Source organism: Tursiops truncatus, chromosome 6, assembly GCF_011762595.2.
Source record: "Tursiops truncatus isolate mTurTru1 chromosome 6, mTurTru1.mat.Y, whole genome shotgun sequence".
Taxonomy (NCBI): domain Eukaryota; kingdom Metazoa; phylum Chordata; class Mammalia; order Artiodactyla; family Delphinidae; genus Tursiops; species Tursiops truncatus.
In genome coordinates, this window is record NC_047039.1 from 104,427,212 (window position 1) to 104,449,985 (window position 22,774).

Here is a 22,774-nt window from a genome sequence, read left to right on the forward strand (position 1 = left end):
AAGGGACCTCCCATAAGGTTAACAGCTGATTTCTCAGCAGAACCTCTACAAGCCAGAACAGAGTGGCATGATATACTTAAAGTGATGAAAGGTTACTCTACCAGGCAAGGATCTCATTCAGATTCGATGGAAAAATCAAAAGCTTTACAGACAAGCAAAAGCTAAGAGAATTCAGCACCACCAAACCAGCTCTACAACAAATGCTAAAGGAACTTCTCTAAGTGGGAAACATAAGAGAAGAAAAGCACCTACAAAAACAAACCCAAAACAATTCAGAAAATGGTCATAGGTACATACATATCGATAATTACCTTAAACATGAATGGATTAAATTCTCCAACCAAAAGACCCAGGCTTGCTAAATGGATACAAAAACAAGACCCATCTATGTGCTGTCTGCAGGAGACCCACTTCAGACCTAGGGACACATACGACTGAAAGTGAGGGGCTGGAAAGATACTCCATGCAAATGGAAATCAAAAGAAAGCTGGAGTAGCAATACTCATATCAGATAAAACAAACTTTAAAATAAAGAATGTTACAAGAGACAAGGAAGGACACTACATAATGATCAAGGGATGAATCCAAGAAGAAGATATAACAATTATAAACATATATGCAGCCAACATAGGAGCACCTCAATATAAGGCAACTGCTAACAGCTATAAAAGAGGAAATCGACAGTAACACAGTAATAGTGGGGGAATTTAACACCTCACTTACACCAACGGACAGATCATCCAAAATGAAAATAAATAACAGAAGCTTTAAATGACACAATAGACCAGATAGATTTAACTGATATTTATAGGACATTCCATCCAGAAACAGCAGATTACACTTTCTTCTCAAGTGTGCACGGAACATTCTCCAGGATAGATAACATCTTCGGTCACAAATCAAGACACAGTAAATTTAAGAAAACTGAAATCATATCAAGCATCTTTTCTGACCACAACGCTATGATATTAGAAATGAATTACAGGGAGAAAAACGTAAAAAACACAAGCACATGGAGGCTAAACAAAACATTACTAAATAACCAAGAGATCACTGAAGAAATCAAAGAGGAAATCAAAAAATACCTGGAGACAAATGACCATGAACACACGACGATCCAAAACCTATGGGATGCAGCAAAAGCAGTTCTAAGAGGGAAGTTTATAGCTACACAAGCCTACCTCAAGAAACAAGAAAAATCGCAAATAAACAATCTAAACTTACACCTAAGTGAACTAGAGAAAGAAGAATAAACAAAACCCAAAGTTAGCAGAAGGAAAGAAATCATAAAGATCAGAGCAGAAATAAATGAAATAGAAACAAAGAAAACAACAGCAAAGATCAATAAAACTAAAAGCTGGTTCTTGGAGAAGATAAACAAAATTGATAAACCATTAGCCAGCCTCATCAAGAAAAAGAGGGAGAGGACTCAAATCAATAAAATTCGAAATGAAAAAGGAGAAGTTACAACAGATATCGCAGAAATACAAAGCATCCTAAGAGACTACTACAAGCAACTGTATGCCAATAAAATGGACAACCTGGAAGAAATGGACAAATTCTTAGAAAAGTGTAACCTTCCAAGACTGAACCAGGAAGAAATAAAAAATATGAACACACCAATCACAAGCAATGAAATTGAAACTGTGATTAAAAACCTTACAAAAAACAAAAGTCCAGGACCAGATGGCTTCACAGGTGAACTCTATCAAACATTTAGAGAAGAGCTAACACCCATCCTTCTCAAACTCTTGCAAAAAATTGCAGAGGAAGGAACACTCCCAAACTCATTCTATGAGGTCACCATCACCCTGATACCAAAACCAGACAAAGACACTACAAAAAAAGAAAATTACAGACCAATATCACTGATGAATATAGATGCAAAAATCCTCAACAAAATACTAGCAAACAGAATCCAACAATACATTCAAAGGATCAAAGACCATGATCAAGTGGGATTTATCCCAGAGATGCAAGGCTTCTTCAATATACATAAATCAATCAATGGGATAAACCATATTAACAAATTGACCATATGACCATATGACCGTCTTAACCATATGACCGTCTTAACAGATGCAGAAAAAGCTTTTGACAAAATTCAACACCCATTTATGATAAAAACTCTGCAGAAAGTGGGCATAGAGGGAACCTACCTGAACATAATAAAGGCCATATATGACAAACCCACAGCAAACGTCATTCTCAATGGTGAAAAACTGAAAGCATTTCCTCTAAGATCAGGAACAAGACAAGGATGTCCGCTCTCACCACTAGTATTCAACATAGTTTTGCAAGTCCTAGCCATGGCAATCAGAGAAGAAAAACAAATAAAAGGAATACAAATTGGAAAAGAAGAAGTAAAACTGTCACTGTTTGCAGATGACATGATACTATACATAGAGAATCCTAAACATGCCACCAGAAAACTACTAATCAATGAATGTGGTAAAGTTGCAGGATACAAAATTAATGCACAGAAATCTCTTGCATTCCTCTACACTAATGATGAAAAATCTGAAAGAGAAATTAAGGAAACACTCCCATTTACCATTGCAACAAAAAGAATAAAATATGTTAGGAATAAACCTACCGAGGGAGACAAAAGACCTGTATGTAGAAAACTACAAGTTACTCATGAATGAAATTAAAGATGATACCAACAGATGGAGAGATATACCATGTTCTTAGCTTGGAAGAATCAATATTGTGAAAATGACTATACTACCCAAAGCAATTTACAGATTCAATGCAATCCCTATCAAATTACCAATGGCATTTTTTTACGGAACTAGAACAAAAAATCTTAAAACTTGTATGGAGACACAAAAGCCCCCGAACAACCAAACCAGTCTTGAGGGAAAAAAACAGAGCTGGAGTAATCAGACTCCCTGACTTCAGACTATACTACAAAGCTACAGTAATCAAGACAATATGGTACTGGCACAGAAACAGCAATATAGATCAATGGAACAAGATAGAAAGCCCAGAGATAAACTGACGCACCTATCGTCAACTAATCTACGACAAAGGAGGCAAGGATATAAAATGGAGAAAATACAGCCTCTTCAATAAGTGATGCTGGGAAAACTGGACAGCTACATGTAAAAGAATGAAATTAGAATACTCCCTAACACCATACATAAAAATAAACTCAAAATGGATTAGAGACCTAAATGTAAGACCGGACACTATACAACTCAGAGGAAAACGTATGAAGAACACTCTTTGACATAAATCACAGCAAGATCTTTTTTGATCCACGTCTTAGAGTAATGGAAATAAAGACAAAAATAAACAAATGGGACCTAATGAAACTTCAAAGCTTTTGCACAGCAAAGGAAACCATAAACAAGACAAAAAGACAACCCTCACAATGGGAGAAAATATTTGCAAACAAATCAACAGACAAAGGATTAATCTCCAAAATATATAAACAGCTCATGCAGCTCAATACTATAAAAAAAAAAAACCCAATCAAAAAATGGGCAGAAGGCCTAAACAAACATTTCTCCAAAGAAGACATACAGATGGCCAAGAAGCACATGAAAAGCTGCTCAACATTACTAATTATTAGAGAAATGCAGATCAAAACTACAGTGAGGTATCACTTCACACCAGGTAGAATGGGCATCATCAGAAAATCTACAAACAACAAATACTGGAGAGGGTGTGGAGAAATTGCATTGTTGGTGGGAATGTAAATTGATACAGCCACTATGGAGAACAGTATGGAGGTTCCTTAAAAAAACTAAAATCAGAATTACCGTATGACCCAGCAATCCCACTACTGGGCATATATCCAGAGAAAACCATAATTCAAAAAGACACATGCACCCCAATGTTCATTGCAGCACTATTTACAATAGCCAGGTCATGGAAGCAACATAAATGTCCATCGACAGACGAATGGATAAAGATGTGGTACATATATACAATGGAATATTACTCAGCCATAGAAAGGAACGAAATTGGGTCATTTGTAGAGAAGTGGATGGATCTAGAGACCGTCATATAGTGAAGTAAGTCAGAAAGAGAAAAACAAATATCGTATATTAGCGCATATATGTGGAACCTAGAAAAATGGTACAGGTGAACCAGTTTGCAGGGCAGAAATAGAGACACAGATGTAGAGAACAAGCGTATGGACACCAAGGTGGGAAAGTGGCGGGGAGGTGGTAGTGGTGTTGTGATGAATTGGGCAATTGGGATTCACATGTATACACTAATATGTATAAAATGGATAACTAATAAGAACCTGCTGTATAAGAAAATAAATAAAATAAAATTCAAAATAAAACAGTGGAAGAGGAAAGAGTGAGGTATTATAAAGGTACTCATCATCTTTCGTTTCAGGGTGTCAACAAATACTGTCTAAAGTTAATTAAATTAAGAGACAGAGATGTATCTAAGGGTTATAGGTTAACCACCAGAAGAACTGAAAATAAAATCAGTTAGTAGAGGCTGTTCCTGAAGGAGTGTGGGGTAGGGTAGAGAATTACTGCTCTTCATCATGAGCTCTTACAACTATTTGATTTGTTAACACGTGCATTTATAGCTTTGACTAAAATAATTTTTAACGTTTGACAAACACATTCTGTTGGTGAAGCTGTAAGGCAACAAGGCACTATCATATATGGGTATATGAACTGGCTCAACCTGTGTGGAGGAGAATCTGACACTTTTCACTATAGTAAAATTTTACTTTACTATTTTACAATTTCACTAAAGTGAAATTACATATAAATTTACTCTATGACCCAGCAATCCCACTTCTAAAAATCTATCCCAATGGTATAATGGTATAAATACAAAAAAGGCACATACACAAGACTATTCATTATAGCATCATATAACACTGGAAGCAACCTAAATGACCATCAGCATGAGACTGGTTGAATAACCCATGGACCATCCATCCAATGGAGTACTATGCTGTCGCTACAGAGAATAAGGATAACCTATATGTACTACTACAAGTGATCTCTTTAGAGGGTATAAAATGAGAAAAGTAAAGGAGAAAAGTGCACACAGAATGCTATCATTTCTCTGAAGGGTTGGTGAGGGGAAGTGTGAATATACTTACGTGTTTACTTTTTTCTAATGAAATTAAAAATGAAAAAAAATTTTTTAAACTAGTTACCTACAGAGGAGGGAAGAAACAGGGTGGTGTGGGAAGGACAGAAGTTAGACTTTTCTGAATATACCTTTTTTGTAGATTTGGCTTTGAAACCATAGAAGTTTTTTATATAATTATAAAACAAAATTATTTTTAAAAAGCAATCCCAAAAGATTGAAAGAGAAAAAAAAATAACACTATGAATTGAGTTGGTGACACAACCACAGAGAAACTATTTCTAGTTTTAAAACAGTAACTACTATATATTCCTAATGTGATATACTCTAAGGACAAAAAGAATCGCCAAATTGAAAAAAAAACCCAAAAACCTCTTTTCAGTACATATTATTGGTGGTAATGTTGGTATTGCTGTTGAGTTTCTGGATATTGTGGGATAAAGCAAAAAGAGTACTTCTGTTGGTGTCACTGGAAATCAGGACTTTCGACATTGAGTAATAAGAGATTCAGATGTAAGAATAATGAGGTTAAATTAAAATGCTATGGTCTTGAATTGTAAATACCAATGTGAACATGTGATGTAGTTACCTTAAACACACAGACACACACACACACTCTTCCTAGTTCTGACCCCTGGAGAAGCCTAGAAATAATGCTACTAGGTTATTTCTAGTAGCAAATAATAATATTTGCTACTAGAAATAACCTAGTAGCAAATAATAATATTTGCTACTAGAAATAACCTAGTAGCAAATAATAATATTTGCTACTAGAAATAACCTAGTAGCAAAAAAAAGAAAAAAAAAGTTCTAAAACCCAGACTCTAATCTCTAACACCATTTCCCACCAAAAGGAAGCAAGACTCCTTAGAGGAACAGCAGAAAACAGGTCTGGAGCAGGAAACATGCAAGATGAGTCTGCAACATCTCATCATACCAAAAGGCAAGGGAGCTACTAAAAACTACTGAGATTCTGTCAAAAGGACTCTAGAAATTAACTTAAAGAAGCTTCCACTAGACAAAGATAGGGCAAATTAACATCAATGAGGATAACTACAGTAGAGTGAAATATAGCAAACAGGTTTAAATCTATGCGTTTCACGTGACAGAAAAAAAAGAATCAGTCACCTTGGGAAAATGCTAGGAAACTAACTCAGTCTGAAAAATGAATAAACTGAATCAAATATTTATTCTGCCTTTCCTATATGAACTGCACCTTAGGGTAAACAAACAGTTGATATGAAGAAGTTTTTCTTTATAGAAGTATTCTAGCTAATATCAAGAAGAAATGATGGAAATAAAATATCACCATTTTATAGCCCCTAATAAATTAATGGATCAAAAAGAGATAACCAGACATACTTTACTTCAAAATAATCTAGGACTAGGAGGCAGAGGAGCGTTATGGTCAGTTATCTATAAATGGAACTAAGAAAGCCATAAATTAGTAAGTGCTGAAACTGAGTGCTGGGCATTTGGGGGCTCATTATACTATTCTCTCTACTATTATATTGTTTACATTTTTCCAAAATAAAAAAATTTAAATAATTTTAACACTCAGAAAAAAAGGAATGAAGTTATATTAAAAAGACAAGAAGTGAACACTGATACCAGCTAAACAGATAAATATAAATGGGGTAAATCTTTTCTAAAACTGAATAAAATTTTTAGTTATTGGTGAAAGAGGAGGCATAAAATATTCTTAAATGCTATTATCATTTTAATTATTTACATGCTCATCTTATTTCTCTTAGCAGACTTTAAGCTTCTTTTCTCCCAACCAGTAAGAGAAATAGTGCTTTGCACATACCAGGATCACAAACCTTCCAATAAATTCAGTAAAATATACAACACATCATCCTAACATACAGAGAAAAAGCAAATACTTTGTCTTTTTAAAAAAAAAAAAACAACAACTATAAAAAGGAACACTTGCTTTCTTTTGACTTTTTTTTTTAACCCTAGGTTCTTCAGACAAGAGTGTCCCATCCACTCCAAACAATATTAATGACAGCTGCCATTTACTAATCGGTCATTTTTCTGCTGAGGGCTAGACATAAGGTTGCTTTTAATCCTCACAACAACACTAGAGGTGAATTTATTAGCTTCCTTTTATAAATTAAAAAACTGAGGCTCAGAAACTTAGAACTCAGATGGGGATCGTGCGTGTTTGTGGGGACTCAAACCCTAGCGTCTCGGAGGCCCAAATCCCCCTCGCTCCTCTCAGGTCCTGGAGTACAAGAACTGTTTGCTTGAAGTCAAACAGCATCTTTCTCTAGATTGGTTTCCTTCCTCCTATTTATTCATAGTCTAGGCGAGATCAATGCAACATCCCTGAAACCTTTCCTGTGGCTAAAGTGAGTTCAGAAGTTTATTTTTTCTCTTCCTAAATCTAACACGGACAAATTTCCCCTCGGCAACTTGGCCCAGCCCACTTGAAATCTTACTCATCTAACCAAGCACACACATTCACTACGGCGCCCTTAAAGATTTCTTCCTTTCTCACCACAGACTAAAATGCCTTCTCCCAATTATAACTTTTCACTTTTCCTCAGAAAAGCAAACACATTATATAACCAGTCCTCACCTTCCAAACACTCATTTATAATATAACTTTGCTAACCTTGGCAAGTCATCTTTGATTCTTCTCTCACCTCTTACATGTAATTTGTCACCAGGTCTTGTCAATTCTCCCTAAAATCTCTCTCAAAGTCGTCCTTTTTCTTTTGAAAACTAAAACCTCACTTTGGACCTTGATCTTCTGCAGTATAAACACTTCCATAAACCAGTGGTCTCCAACTTTTTGAACACATTCCTCCCTATCAGGAAAAAAATTTGAGCATACATCTGATATATGTATTTTTATTTATAAATTATAAGAATGTCTTACTACACTCATCTATAGTATATTATTAGAAAACACAAAAACAAATTTTGAAGATTGATATAGAAACAAATATAGGTTCTAATATATTTTTTTCACACCCCCATGGATCATGCTGCACAACCCAGAGATACCACTATCCTAAACTACTGCTGCCCGAGTAATCTTCCTAAAAACCCAAGTCTCATCATACTACATTCCCAACTCAATCCTTCAATGCCATGAGATCCCCGTAGCACAAACCTGCTTTTTCAACTTCAACACCTATAATCTTTTCCCACATATTCTGTATTTCAGCTATACCTGTCATCTCCCTAATCTCTTTTACACACACAGTTCCTTTCCTCTGGAATGTCCTTATGGCTGACATACATAACAGTATCTCTAAGAGAAAAATACATTTTGTTTGTTTGTTTTGGTTTGGTTTTGGCTGCACGTGCTGCATGTGGTGTCTTAGTTCCCCAAGCAGGGATCGATGGAAACTGTGCCCCCTGCATTAGAAGCGTGGAGCCTTAACCACTGGACCGCCAAGGAAATCCCAAAAATACATTCTAACTGCCATAACCAAATTACAAATAAACTTTTGGGATGTAACCTACCTTTTCTATAAGAACTCATATATTTTGAACATATATTTTGTTACTTCCTTTATTTGGCTCCTTTTCAAGTCCATACTTAGAAATACTTAAGAAAGAATGGGTATGGATTTCAATTAAAGTAGAGGAGACCAACTTTGCTTTGTTTCCTTTGGTTTACTTCCTTGTTTATCTTTCCATTTTAGAACAAAATCCTTTTAAGCAAAAAGGATGTTTCAAATCCAGAGATTAGTTCCCCCTAGGGCCAGGTAAAAGGCTGAACCTTTGCAACTCACAAGAATTCCAGCCTGGAACTTACACACAGATTTAACAGTGTGAATAAAAACATGTTTTCCTACAGCAATACTCCAGGTTTTTATCTTCCCTGTTTCAACCTTCCTATCTGCTGTGCAAACCCCTCCAAGTTGACTGCAATGACTCAAATTAGAATGATGGAGTTGCAGCAAAACATTTTCCAGAAAAGTCATGAAAATTCAAGGGACTGCTTCTGGGTACTAATAATGGGGAGCTCAGTCTCCAGCAAGACTTCCGTTCCACCACCCCAAGTCTTTGTACTCTCTTCTATGGAGACTGGGAGGGGAGCACCGTGGTGGAAAGAGGAAAAAGAGGCAGGGACGGCCCTGGAGAGGAAGTCACATTTCAACTCCCTAGTCTTATCCCACAGAAGGAAGATATGTCAGCTGTGCTACACAACAGGCCTCAAGAAGAAGCCAGCCTGTGGTGCATTTTGGTAATGGAATCTTTTAATGGGCTATCCAGAAAAAGCCTGGAGCAGAGCAATCTTAAAAAGCCAAGGCTGCTTCTCTGTATCAGAAAACAATGATGGGCTTATCCCCATTTCCAAGTCATAAAACTTCCGCTGTTCTTCCCCCAGAAATCCCTCCTCCCTTCTCCAAATCTCACTTTTCTTTCAGTTCCAGTTTCACCCTCTTCTGAGAGCCTATCTCTGTCTACTCTGATCTTTCGTTTTCTATACAACTCATGTGGACCAAATCATAACCACAATGAGATATCACTTTACACAAAGTGGTGCAATTGCTTTGGAAAACAGTTTAACAGTTCCTTAAAAAGGGTTACCATATGATCTAGCAATTCCACTCCTAGGTATATACCCAAGAGAAATGAAAACATATGTCCAAACAAAATGTTCACATCAACATTATTCCTAACAGTGAAAAAGTGGAAACAACCCAAATACCTAACAACTGATGAATGGATGAATAAAATGTGGTTTAACCATACAATGAAATATTATTGAATGATAAAAAGTAATGAAATGCTCATATATGCTATATCATTAATAAACTTGGGAACCATTACGTTTAGGGAAAGACAAAGGATTATATTTTATATGATTCCCTTTATATGAAATGCCCAGAATTGACAAATCTATAGCAACAATAAGTAGGTTAGTGCTTGCCTAGGGCTGAGAGGGTTTGGGGGGAATGGAGAGTGACCACTAATGGGTATGGGGTTTCTTTCTGGAGTGATGAAAATGTTCTGGATTTGGATAGTGGTATTTGGAGTATACTGAAAACCATTTAATTATATACTGTAAAAGAATAAGTGTTATACTACGGTTTATTTAGTAAAGTTGTTTGCAGATTACCACAGCATATAAGGCCCTGCTCAGGGCCCCAGTCTCTCTCTGACCTCACCCAAGCCTCCCAGCCATCAGTCACTACCCAAACCCACTATCAGTTCCTGGAATCCTTCTAGGGTTTTCTTGCCTCGAGGCTTCAGGTAAGCCCCACCCTGCCTGGAATGAAGTCTTGTGAGTTTCTTTACATGGCTAATGACTTCTCATCCTTTAAGTCTCAGCTCAGAGGTCATCTCCACGGTAAGCCCTCCCTCACTACTTTTATCTAAAATAGGGCAGCCACTCCCACCATCCTCTCTCAGCAACTTGTGTTTATAGCACATCCAAGTAGCTTTACGTGAACTGATTTTTTTTCACGTGAACTGATTTTTTTAATCTGTCAGGTCCACCAGATTGTAAACTCCATGAAAGTAGGAATAAATATTATTCCCATTAACTCCCAATGTCTAACAATTCCTGGCATTTTAATGTCTATTAGGTGGTAATTAACATTTTTATTTCCCTAATGTGTCCTGTCTTCACACATACTGTACCCTCTATTGAGACTACTACCACTACTGCCACCACTGTCACTACCATGATCACCACAGCCATCACCATGGCTTCTACTCCCTCTGCCACCATTGTTACCCCTTTCACACCCTTACTCATCTCTCCTGTCTCAACTGAAACATCATCTTGATGAAGCATTCTTTCTTTGGAAGCCCTCCTTAGGAGACAGTCTCTCCTTCACTTATTCACCTATTCATCACGGGCTCCATCTCCATTATAGCAATGATCTTACTGTCCGACACTCAGGTTTCCTGGTGGGGAGGGGACTTGGAGGGAGTTGGTTTTGCTTTACACTGCTGTCTCACTACTACTTTGGAGAGCCTTAAAGCAAGATCTTTTCATTTTTGTGTCCCTAGTACTTAGCATACTACCGGGCACATAACATAGTACTGAAGACAGGTATACAGGATAATGCAGAATAAACACTACCACAAAGCCCAATCAGCTGCCCTGTCCTGTCTGTATGCCTTCATATCTTTGAGTACGCTTCTTTCCAAGTCCATAAATGTCGGGTCTTCAAACTCACTTAGAATACTTCTTTCAATTACTTACAATCCACTTCCTGCCCTTGGTGCCTGGAAACAATTTCTAGGATGTCACCACAAGCAATATTAAACTGCCACAGTTTCCTGCTGTGTGTCTACATTATCAGTTAAATTGCTTCATATTAACCACATTCCAGTCCACTGGGATCACTCAAACACTAAATAAGATTTAAACATACCTGTTGAAGACTGGCAGTTACCATTGCTCCTTTTATCTCTCTAGACAAATAAATGTCTGCTCGGGTTTAAGGTTTAGAGCTTTCCAGAGTGCTACCTGCATACTGGTGACCTTTTCTTTCCTTTGTCAAGTAGATGTTTGGTCTGAGGCAAGACAAGTTTCCTTTATTAAAATGAACATGAACTAAACACTCTTCAGAAAAAAATAAGGAACTGCTGCCTAGACCAGGGCAATCTGGCTTAAAAACTTAACACTTAAACACTCTTCCTCCTCAAGAGTTCAAATAGCAAACTGTTATTTTTTAGCTCTATGTACATTCAACCCAGAGCCTTTAGTTAGGAACTTAATTCAGATCCTAACATATTTCTTAAAAGCATTCCATAAACTCTTCCTAAACAGCATTATGTGTCAGGTACTGGGTTTGACACAGGGAACTCAAAAAACAAATAAGGCAGTCCCTGCTCTCAAGAAGTTTATGTCGGGCTTAGTATAGGAGACACACAAGGAACTGGATTTAGTGCTATGACAGTGATAAGCACAGGGAGCCACAGAAACAGACGAAGGACACCTGGCCTAGGTGGGGGGAGAGGGTCCACAGACGAAGGACACCTGGCCTAGGTGGGGGGAGAGGGTCCACAGACGAAGGACACCTGGCCTAGGTGGGGGGCGAGGGTCCACAGATGAAGGACACCTGGCCTAGGTGGGGGGAGAGGGTGCACATATGAAGGACACCTGGCCTAGGTGGGGCCGGGGGGGGGGGTGGTCCACAGATGAAGGACACCTGGCCTAGGTGGGGGGAGGGTCCACAGATGAAGGACACCTGGCCTAGGTGGGGGGAGAGGGTCCACAGATGAAGGACACCTGGCCTAGGTGGGGGGAAGAGGGTGCACATATGAAGGACACCTGGCCTATGCTGGGGTGGGGGGGGCCACAGATGAAGGACACCTGGCCTAGGCTGGGGACGAGGGGGCACGGATGAAGGACACCTGGCCTAGGTGGGGGAAGAGGGGGCACGGATGAAGGACACTGGCCTAGGTTGGGGATAAGGGGGCATGGATGAAGGACACCTGGCCTAGGCTGAAGAGGGGTGGGGGCAGGGCAGTGTCATCAGGGTAGGATTCCTCAGGATGGCATCTGATCTAAGGCCTATAAACCCCCATTCTCTCATTTGAAAAATGTAGCCAACAGTAGCTACATCACAGGACAGTTGTGAGGATTTGATAAAATGGTTCACATAAAGCACTATCACCATGCCTAACACAGAGACTGTGTTCAACCAGCCTTAGCTTAAAAGGAAAGTCTGAACAAGCACTGAACCTCAACACCTGTGCCTAGCAACTCACCTGCTTTACTACTGATCACATAACAGACCAGCTTCACAATTACGCAGAGTACTGTTTTTAATCAATTTTTATGCTTTAATGAGAGAATGTTGAGTCCTGCTCTGCATGTTCAGTCTAATTCCTGGATCATCAAAACCTTTTTCTCCATTACCTGAAACTCACAGTTCTCTGACATTTCTGGTATAAAATATAACAGTTTTCTTAGTCTTTTGATAGAGAAGGTGTAAAAGAAACTAACAATTACCGACTTTTTAATATGGGCCCAGCAGTCATGTTGATACTGTGTTTATTGCGCATAAGGACCCTGCAACATATAGTCTTCCCCATTTTACCCTCAGAGCAACTGAGGCAGAAAGAGGTATTTGTACAAAGTCTGTACAAAGTTTCCGAGTCAGCAGACAAAAGAACCGGAATAGGAATCCAAATCTGATTCCACATTGCTAGCGTGACTGGACCACACAATATCAGAGATGAGGAGAGAAAGCACAGGCGGCCAGAGCGCTCTCCTGCTCGGAGGGGCACCCCATGCTCTCCTCCCCCCCCCCCAAGACTGTCCTACAAAATAGAGCCTGCACACTTAGACTACACCTCAGCCGGGTGAGCACCTTGAGCTCAGTCTGTTCTTTCCTATCAGGATGGAACAGACGGTCAGTAGTAATCAAAGCCCTGTTTCCCCCCAAAATTAAGGGAGCGCCTAAGAAGATGGCTTCCTCACCACCTGTCCATCCTCATTCCTACCTGCAGGCAGAAGCTACATAGTCAACAGTCACCATAAATCACAACTACTTCTCATAATTTCTCTCTTCATACTCTTTCAGCCTCACCACAAGCTAACATAATTCCCATGTCTAAGTTTTTATCACCGAGCAGTCTAGTTTCAAGATCAAAAGGGCTATCCCTTATACTAATTTGCTTAACAGAATTTCATGCATTAGTATAAGTTCTCTCGCCCAAGCGCTGAGATAAATAGATGGGCTCCACAAAACACTCTTAAGGTATGTATTTGCCAACCTGCAACGTTCAAGAGCAAGACAGAGACCTGATGCCTAGTCATCTTAACTTCCACATTTTGGATTTTCATGCTGATTCTGACACTGACTTGCCCCACATCTGGCAAGTTTCTGAACTTCTCTGTAACAAGAAAGGTAAGCATCCTCACAAGTATACTCTGCAACTCTATGGTGGCTTCTGTGCAGTGTTTCTAAGTGCTATTGAAATCCCAAGTTTACAACGCTTACTTGGAAGCAGGAGCTGAACTTGGAGCGCCTCTTTAATCCCAATGCTTCTCACACTACGTCTTTTTACCTCCCAAGCTTCTTAAGCTCGTATTTGGAGCATGCTTCTTTCTCCCCTCATTTCCACAAAAATCAAGAATTAACAGTGTACTCATCCAACTCTTCCATTTTCATTATCATAAGCAAACTTTTCTAGTCTCCGGGCTGCTGCAGCCTGTTAAAATACATTCTGTGAATGGAGGCCTAAGCCGGTCAGGGGTCTACAAGGCTGGGCAAAGGAAACACTGCATGGACATTGACGGGACACGAGATGCAATGCTTGAATAATTACTAGATTTCACTCATAAGGCCCTTCCCCTCTCAAACTTCCCTAGCATAATTCTCAAAATGCTGGAGTAAACACATGTCTCAGACTTTCTTGTAAGCGGGTTTAAAGTATCCTATGAAAGCTGTTTTAAGGAAAAGCCTGTGCTGCTAACAGGGTTTGTAAGTGCCGTTAAACAATTCTATTACTCATAGAGAAAAAGTGAACATTTGTTAGTGATTAGAGATAAGGCATCTCATGTTCTGGAACTGAGGAAGGGAGAGGCCAAAAGAGGACCTGGCTGGGAGGGGAGATAGAGTTCAAACCAACACACCCAAATGGGACTGCATAAAAGTTGCACTTTCCAAAGTCAACTTCTAGGTCTAGAAAGAGGGCAACAATGTTTCAATGGGTTCCCAAGTCAGATGTATCAACATTTTCCGGGGAAAACTAACCCCTCACCAGGGACTCCAGATGAATGAATGAGTGAGGGAATTTGCCAGATTGAATTACAAAACCTTTCCAACGATTATCAAGATCAGGTGCTCGGTTACAGCACAGAGGTATCTTCCCTCACAGCTTTTGGCCCTCGCTGTGGGGAGACTTGCATAGATAGAAGGGGGAAACAGGAGCAGAGAGAAAAGGGCCTTCCTCCCCGGGCCATCCAGACCTTCAGTCCTTGAGTGGCCCCTCCCTCTGAAAATCTCACGCGACTTTTATGGGGGCCCGCAGGCCTTAAGCAGCCAGGACCTGCCCGACTCTCAGGGGCGCCCCAAACACCCATTTGGGGAGTTGCTTCTAGAGATTTCTCGCCCTCCCCCCAACAGTTGTGTGACCGTTTTCAGAGGCTCTCTGTAACCCCGGGGAGGAGTCCACCTTGTAATCTCAGCTGTTCCCGCCCTCAGGTGAGGAGGGGACAACTGACCACCAGCGCCCTTCCACCCCGCCCCCGCGCCTCCCTGGATCGTCATGGCAACCGTCCCCCTCCCCGCGTGACGCCGGCACGCGGGGAGCCCCTTGGGCCCCGGCAACAAGTCCCCCGCGCGGCCCGAGGCCTGCAGCCCTTGCCCTGCAGCCCTTGCCCGGCCTCGCCGCCCCTCGCCCGGCCCGGCTCCGCCCGGCCCGGCCGCACTCACTTGATCCTGGAGCCCATGGTCCCCGGGCCTCCTCATGGGCCCGCGGGCCCCGCTCGGCGCTGCGCTGCGCTGCCCGCCCGCCCGCGGCCGACCGGCCTCCCTCCGGCGCTCTCCCCGCCCCTTCCTCCCTTCCCTCAGGCTGGGGCCCGCCCGCTCGAGGCTCGCTCCCCCGCCGCCGCCGCCGCCTCCCGGGGCTAATACACTCGCTTCAGCCCGGCGAACGCCATGGTCGCCGGCGCGCGTGCCCGGCGCGCGCCGCCCCCTCCGCCTCTCACACCGCCGCCCCCTCCCGCCCGCACCGCCGCCGCCCGTTGGGGCTGCCGGGAAGTGTAGTCCGCTAGCGGGAGGCAGTGCCGCGTGAGGGCGGTGGACTCATGGAGCTCGGTGCGTGGTGCTTTCCGGGCGCAGGCCCCTAAAGACCTCCCCTCCCACTGTTCTCCTATAGAAACCAACGCCTACAACCCCTCTGAAAAGATCTTCATCCCACAGAGATCCCCAAGCCCACCTGAAGAAACCTTCACCCATTCCTCTCCTGTGGAGTCCTCCCAGCCAGTGGCTCTGGCTTAGAGATAATCTGTCTCCCATTCAGGCCTCCAGGAAGAGACAACTTTTTCCTTTGAAAATCCCATACCTTGCAGTAAGTTCCTTAAGGGAGCCATAGCCCCTCTTCTCTGTCACACCAGCCACTTCCCCAACATGGTTCTTGATGGAGACCCCCTTAGACCTTAAACCTCTTAGACCTTTAAGGAGACCTCACATCCCCACAGGAAAGCCACCTGAGGGCTTCATAGGACCCATTTAGTCGCTCTGCTCTGCCCTACCCTTGAGGATCTCTGCCTCCCTTTGTTAGCCATTTGGGGGCCTCCAGTAGAGAAATCTCATGTCACCATAACAGTCCCTGATGGAGACTCAGTCAAGGCAAATGAAGGTACTTGAGAGCCAAGATCACCAACCTGCTCCCCCTTGGGGCTCATTTTAATGAATGCCCCAATATCATCCCCTCTAGGCCTGGAGGAATCACAAAGCCAGCAGTAATGATCACTACCATTAGCTACTGCTCAGTGCATGGGTGAGTGAGTGCCCTCTCTGAAGCAGGCACGCTATTTCCCCTACATGGTTAGCACCAATGCTCACAATAATCTTATAAGTTTACCCCCTCTTTTCACAAAGAGGAAACTGAGGCATGTGTTCAAGGTTACATAGCTAGCAACTGGTGGAGTGGAGATTAGCATCCGGGCTGAATAATTCCAGACACGTGACATAGTTATGCTTTAGGATGGCACCTTTGGCCACAAGTCAGAAGACACTGTAGGTTCATGGTTCACTTTTGAAATTAGGCTTTTCTTCTCTTTTTTATACTCTTCTGTTCTGAAATTCCATTCATCTCTTCTAACATTTTAGCTCTTATAAAATCATGGAGTGGCTCCCCACCCCACAGTCACTACAGTAACTAGTCCCAGCCAGGCAGGGAGCAGAGAAAGCAAGAACTCCTTTTGGAGTTACATTCTGGATAAAGATAATATCTCTCTTTTGCCTATGCCCTGAGGTTGTTGAAGGCACAGAATGAAGTTTTTTGAATTCAGACAAACAAAAATTTAAAATGTCCAAACTGCCATTTTGAATTCAAATCTTTTGCATCCAGACACCAACACTGACTTATAAACAACCCCAGGAGCAAAGCTCTACTAGACAGGCAGGGCTTCTGTGGTGTTTATTCACCTAGTTTCCTATGAACCCTGTCCAAGGAACAGTTGTTATCAAGATCTTGCCTGGAATGAGCAGCCAGTTCAAAAGCTCTGAGCAGGAGACTATAAATAAAACAGAGTTATTTGGTGGAGGGCAAAGCTGGCTGCTTTTCAAAGGAGGTTGTAGCCATCCTGGCCACAAAAATGTCTGAGTGCCTGCTGGGTGGTGGTGGTGGTGGTGGTGGTGTGTGTGTGTATGACAGAGGGGGAGACTGGATGGGGAGGGCTATATATCTGTCCAGGTGGCCTCTGAGACTGCAGGGTGGTCTGGGGAGAACGCATTGAACTGGGAGTTAGGAGCCTGGCTTCTAATGCTAGCTCCAACACTGACTAGCAGAGAGATTTTAAGCAAATGGTTAGACAATCATCTGCTTCAGTTTCCTCCTCAGTAGAATGGGTAGAGAGCTCAAGGAGGAGCTCACATCATAAGAGAGAGTGTGATGGAGGAATTAAGAGGGCAGGCTCTGGAGCCAGACTGCCTGGGTTCAAATCACAGCTCTGTCTCTTACTAAATATGTGCCTTCGGGTAAGTTATTCCCTTTCTCTGTGCCTCAGGTTCTTTGTCTGTAAAATGGAAATTATGGTAATGGCTCTCTCTTACTGAGGTGGCATGGGAATTAAATGAGTTAATGACACAAATTACGTAAACAGTGACTAATATATAGTAAGCACTCAAAAATTATCAGCAACTATTATATGCAAGATGCTTAGCACAGTTTGGCTTCTATTATTAATAGTAATAATCTTCATAATAAATAGTCCTGTACTTGAATTCAGTAGACCTGAGTTCCCAGCCCAGGATGTAATTGTTTACATTCTAAAACAATTAGAAGTCAGTTCAACTGTGGATGATAGAAGACTGAAATAACAGTGGCTGAAAAAAATAGAAGTTTATTTCTCTTTCACATAAGGTCAGGAGATGAACATTCCAGAGCTGGTATGACAATTCCATAAATCATACTCTAAGATTTGAAGGCATATCAACAGGACAGGGCAGCTGATTTGGTCTTGGGTTGGTGTTTATTCTGCATTAGGTTGTAAACGTGTCTTCTATTCCTCAGACTGTGACCTCTTTGAGGTTGGTTAGCCACAATTCTACTTTCTTGCTCCCCTGTTCTCCAGATGCAGCTTCCAGCTCATGGTCCAAGATGGCTGCTTGAACTACCTCACCTTCTAATCTGTGACCAAGCCAAAGGAAAGGAAGACGGTCATGCCCCACCCCAAGCCCTAATCTTTAAGTACAGTCCCCTGGAGTTGCACCTACTGCTCCATTTACATTCCATGGGTCAGAACTTAGTTATACAACCACATCTCACTAGGAAATATAGCCTTTATTTCAGAAATCATGTGCACAGCTGAAGCCGGGGTGGGTGGTGTGTTTCCAGGGAAGAAGGGGAGTACAGACATTGCAATCTCAGCCAAGCCATGCTTGGCTGTGTGACCTTGGACAAGCCCCTGACTTTCTCTGGCCCTCAGTTTCCCTATATCCAAAGTAAGAGATTCAGGCCAGATGACCTCTCTCCAAAGTCCTTTTCAGTTCCAAAATTCTCTAATCAGTAGCTTACTGTTTTATAATTCCTTTACATCTAAGTGAATCTGATGTCGTTCAAACAAAAGGAGACCTCTCTGCCAAGTACGTGGCAGAATCACCTGTTGGAATTAAAACCTGCTGGTGATGAGAAGGGGTTTAGGAACTTTACCTTCTAGACTATTGTCAGAATAGGCTAACTAAGCACATCTAGCAGATAAAAAGTCCAACAGTGTGTGTGATACCACCCATGCAGACGCTGATGCTCCTGGGTTTCCAAGCTGGCTCTCACTCCTCTGTACCTGTTTGGTTTTTCTGCTCAGGATTTAAAGGATTGTGTCTATTGAGGGGAGAAGAGCAACCCCAAGGAGTTTTAATACCCCACTAATGATACAGTATGCAATGGCAGGACTGCTGGGCCAGTGGTCTATTATTCCTAGTATACTTAGTTGTGATTATATATATTTTTTAACTGAGATATAATTTACACGTCATAAAATTCGCCATTTTAATGTGTACAATTCAGTAGTTGTTAGCATAGTCACAAAGTTGTGCAACTACCACCAATGTCTAAGTCTAGAACACTTCATCCCCAAAAGATACCCTGCACCCATTAACAGTCACTCACCTTTCCTGCCCTCCCCCGAGCCCCTGGCAGCCATGAACCTACTTTCTGCCTCTGTGGATTTGCCTATTCATACAAGTGAAATCATTTAATAATGTGGCCTTTCTGTCTGGCTTCTTGTACTTAATATAATATTTTCAAAGTTCATCCATGTACCATCTATCAGTACTTCATTCTTTTTTATTGTGTAATAATATTCTATTGTATGGATAGGCCACAATTTGTTTGTGCACAATTGTTATTGGTGGATATTGGGGTTGTTTCCACTTTTTGGCGATTATGATTCCTATGATTATTTTTGTGTGGACATATGTTTTTAATTCTCTTGGGTGTTGTGGTTATATTCTGCAGGAAGAATCCACAGCTCAATTAAATAGGGGTGCTGCTCCCCTCACCCAAAAAAGGAGGGTTATGTAATGAGGTAGATTTGGGATATGCAGAATCATACCAAGTTAAATGGGTTTCTTTACTGAACTTCTCGGGAACTTGCAGGTTGGCAAAGTGCATTGTGGATCACCTAAGAGGTGAATGTAGGCAATACGTACCAGTCGTTAAGAGAACCAACTCTGGAATTAGGCAGACCCAACTTGCTAGCTGAGTGAACTTGGAGAAAGTTAAACTCTCTGAGCCTTAGTTTCCTCATCTTTAATAAGGGGATTATAATACCCACCTCATGAAGATGAAATGAAATAAAGAATGTAAGGTTCCTGCTTAATATTTGGTATTTAATAAAGGAGATTATTGTTCTTGTTTTGTTTTTTTGTTTGTTTCTTTTTGGCCTTGCCGTGCGGCTTGCAGGATCTTAGTTCACTGACCAGGGATTGAACCAGGGCCCACAGCAGTGAAAGTGCTGAGTCCTAACCACTGGACAGCCAGGGAATTCCTGAGATTATTATTCTTCTAAACTGTCATATTGATAAAGCCAGGAAAAATATCAGCTTGTCCATATCTAGACCTCACCATCTAGTACAGAGCCTGGCATGCAGGCAGTGACTAATAAATATTGAATTATTTACTCATTTGAGGCACATTTCCTAAGAATAATAAGCCTCAGAACAAGATTTGGTACTAATTTTTTTCTTAAATTTGAACTTGTAAACTGAATTAGTACATCTTTACCTTCTATTTTTCATATTTTCTTTTTTACATTGTGGTAAAATATGCATAATATAAAATTTACCACTTTAACCATTTTTAAGTGTACAGTTCAGTGGTAGTATGTATATTCACATTATTATGCAACTATCACCATCGCCCATCTCCAGAGCTTTTTCCAAAATCGTCCTAAACTGAAACTTACCTATTAAACAATATATCCCATTCCTCCCACCCCCAGCCTCTGGCAGTCACATCCTACTTTCTGTCTCTATGAACTTGACTACTGTAAGTACCTCATATAAGTGGAATCATACAGTATTTGTCCTTCTGTGATTGGCTTATCACACTTAGCATAATGTCTTCAAGGTTCATTCATGGTGAAACATATATCAGAATCTCCTTCCTTTCCATTGTTTATCCAATCATCTGTCACTTGTGTTGCTTCCACATTTTGGCTATTGTGAACAATGCTGCTATGAACATGGGTGTACAGATAACTGTTTGTGTCCATGCTTTCAGTTCTTTTGAGTATATACTCAGAAGTGAAATTGCTGGATCATGGGGTAATTCTATTTTTAATTTTTTTTGAGGAACCACCATACTGTCTTACATTCCCACCAGCAGGGCATAAGGGTTCCAATTTCTCCACCTCCTCACCAACACTTGTTATTTTCTGTGTGTGTGTGTGTGTGTGTGTGTGTGTGTGTGTGTGTGTGTGTTTTGTTTTTTTAAAATATATTTATTTTATTTATTTTTATTTTGGCTGCGTTGGGTCTTCGTTACTGCGCGCAGGCTTTCTCTAGTTGCGGCGAGCCGGGGCTACTCTTCATTGCAGTGCACGGGCTTCTCTTGCTGTGGAACACGGGCTCTAGGCATGCGGGCTTCAGTAGTTGTGGCATACAGGCTTCAGTAGTTGTGACTCCAGGGCTCTAGAGCGCATGCTCAGTAGTTGTGGTGCACAGGCTTAGTTGCTCCACGGCATGTGGGATCATCCCGGACCAGGGATCGAACCCATGTCACCTGCATTGGCAGGCGGATTCTTAACAACTGTGCCACCAGGGAAGTCCAGTTCTTTGTTTTTTTTTAATAGTAGACATCCTAATGGGTGTGAATTAGTTGCTGTTTTCTTTTAATAGTAGCCATCCTAATGGGTGTGAGGTGGTTTTGATTTGCATTTCCCTAATTAGTGATGCTGAGCATCTTTTCATGTGCTTATTGGCCATTTGTATACCTTATTTGGAGAAATGTCTAAGTCCTTTTTTAATCAGGTTGTTTTGTTGTTGTTGTCGTTGTTGTTGAGTTGTAGGAGTTATTTATGTATTCTGGATATTAACCTCTTATCATTTACATGATTTGTAAATACATTCCCCCATTCTGTGGGTTCCCTTTTCATTCTGAAGTGTCCTTTGACAGAAAAGTTTAAAATTTTGATGTAGTCCAATTTATTTTTTCTCTTGTAACCTGTGCATTTGGTGTCATATCCAAGAAATCACTGCTAAATCTAATGTCGTAAAGCTTTCCCCCTATGTTTTCTTCTAAGAGTTTTTATAATTTTAGCTCTTACATCTAGGTTTTTATCTAACTTGAGTTAATTTTTCTATAGGGAAAGGTCTTTGTTTTCTTTGGGGGCTAAAGGCGTGCTTGAGCCCTTCCCCTTACTGGTTAGTAACCCCAGCCAGGGTGCTCACCTGCTCTCTGATTGTATGATTCATTATTCCATTATTGTTAACAGTACTATTCAATACCTTGCAAATACTTATTGGTTTATATTTTTCCAACTGCTCAATAATCAGGGAGAGCTATCGTCCTTGCTTTAAAAATGAAGATGCTGATACACAGCAGGCGTAAGCGACTTACTTGAGGTGAAACAGCCAGAAAGTGATGGAACCAGGACTCAGCCCAGATGCCCTAACTACTATCGTGGGCTTATTTGTTCGTTCCCTAAGATATAATGTTTTATTTTACTATGGTTTTCTTTCACCAATTTATTCATTAATTCATCAGATATTTTCTTTAGTGATAATAATAACTTCATATTGTTAAAAAATTAAAAAAACAAGAATATATAGCACATGTAATTCCTTTGTAGTCCTCTCCTGGCCATACACGAATGGAGATTGATGTATTTAAGTCTTTTGTTATAGAAGCTAAGAGCATGGGCTCTGTGTGCATGACCATGGGCAAATTAGTAACCTCTCTCAGACTCAGTGCCTTCATTTGTAAAATGAGGATAATAGTGCCTTCCTCACAGGGTCATTGTGAGAATTAAATGTGTGAACGCATGTGAAGCACACAGATTTACCTTGCTTTTAGTAATGGCTCAATG

At 41.0% G+C, this 22,774-nt stretch overlaps 1 protein-coding gene across 10 annotated transcripts in view; it reads right to left on the minus strand.

Annotated features, from left to right (window-relative positions):
• DENND1A (DENN domain containing 1A) overlaps positions 1-15,690 on the minus strand; it is a 540,810-nt gene extending 525,120 nt beyond the window's left edge. For 3 of the 10 annotated variants that reach the window (XM_073806590.1, XM_033858572.2, XM_073806586.1), the window contains exon 1: positions 15,453-15,688. Coding sequence is in view for 9 of the 10 variants with exons in the window: in XM_033858572.2 (XP_033714463.1) it covers positions 15,453-15,469 (17 nt within the window). In the remaining variant the exon portion in view is untranslated. Of the gene's footprint in view, positions 1-15,452 lie in introns of all 10 variants that reach the window. The other 7 variants (XM_073806589.1, XM_073806585.1, XM_073806588.1 and 4 more) reach the window with 5 other exon arrangements.
• Positions 15,691-22,774: the final 7,084 nt, after the last annotated feature.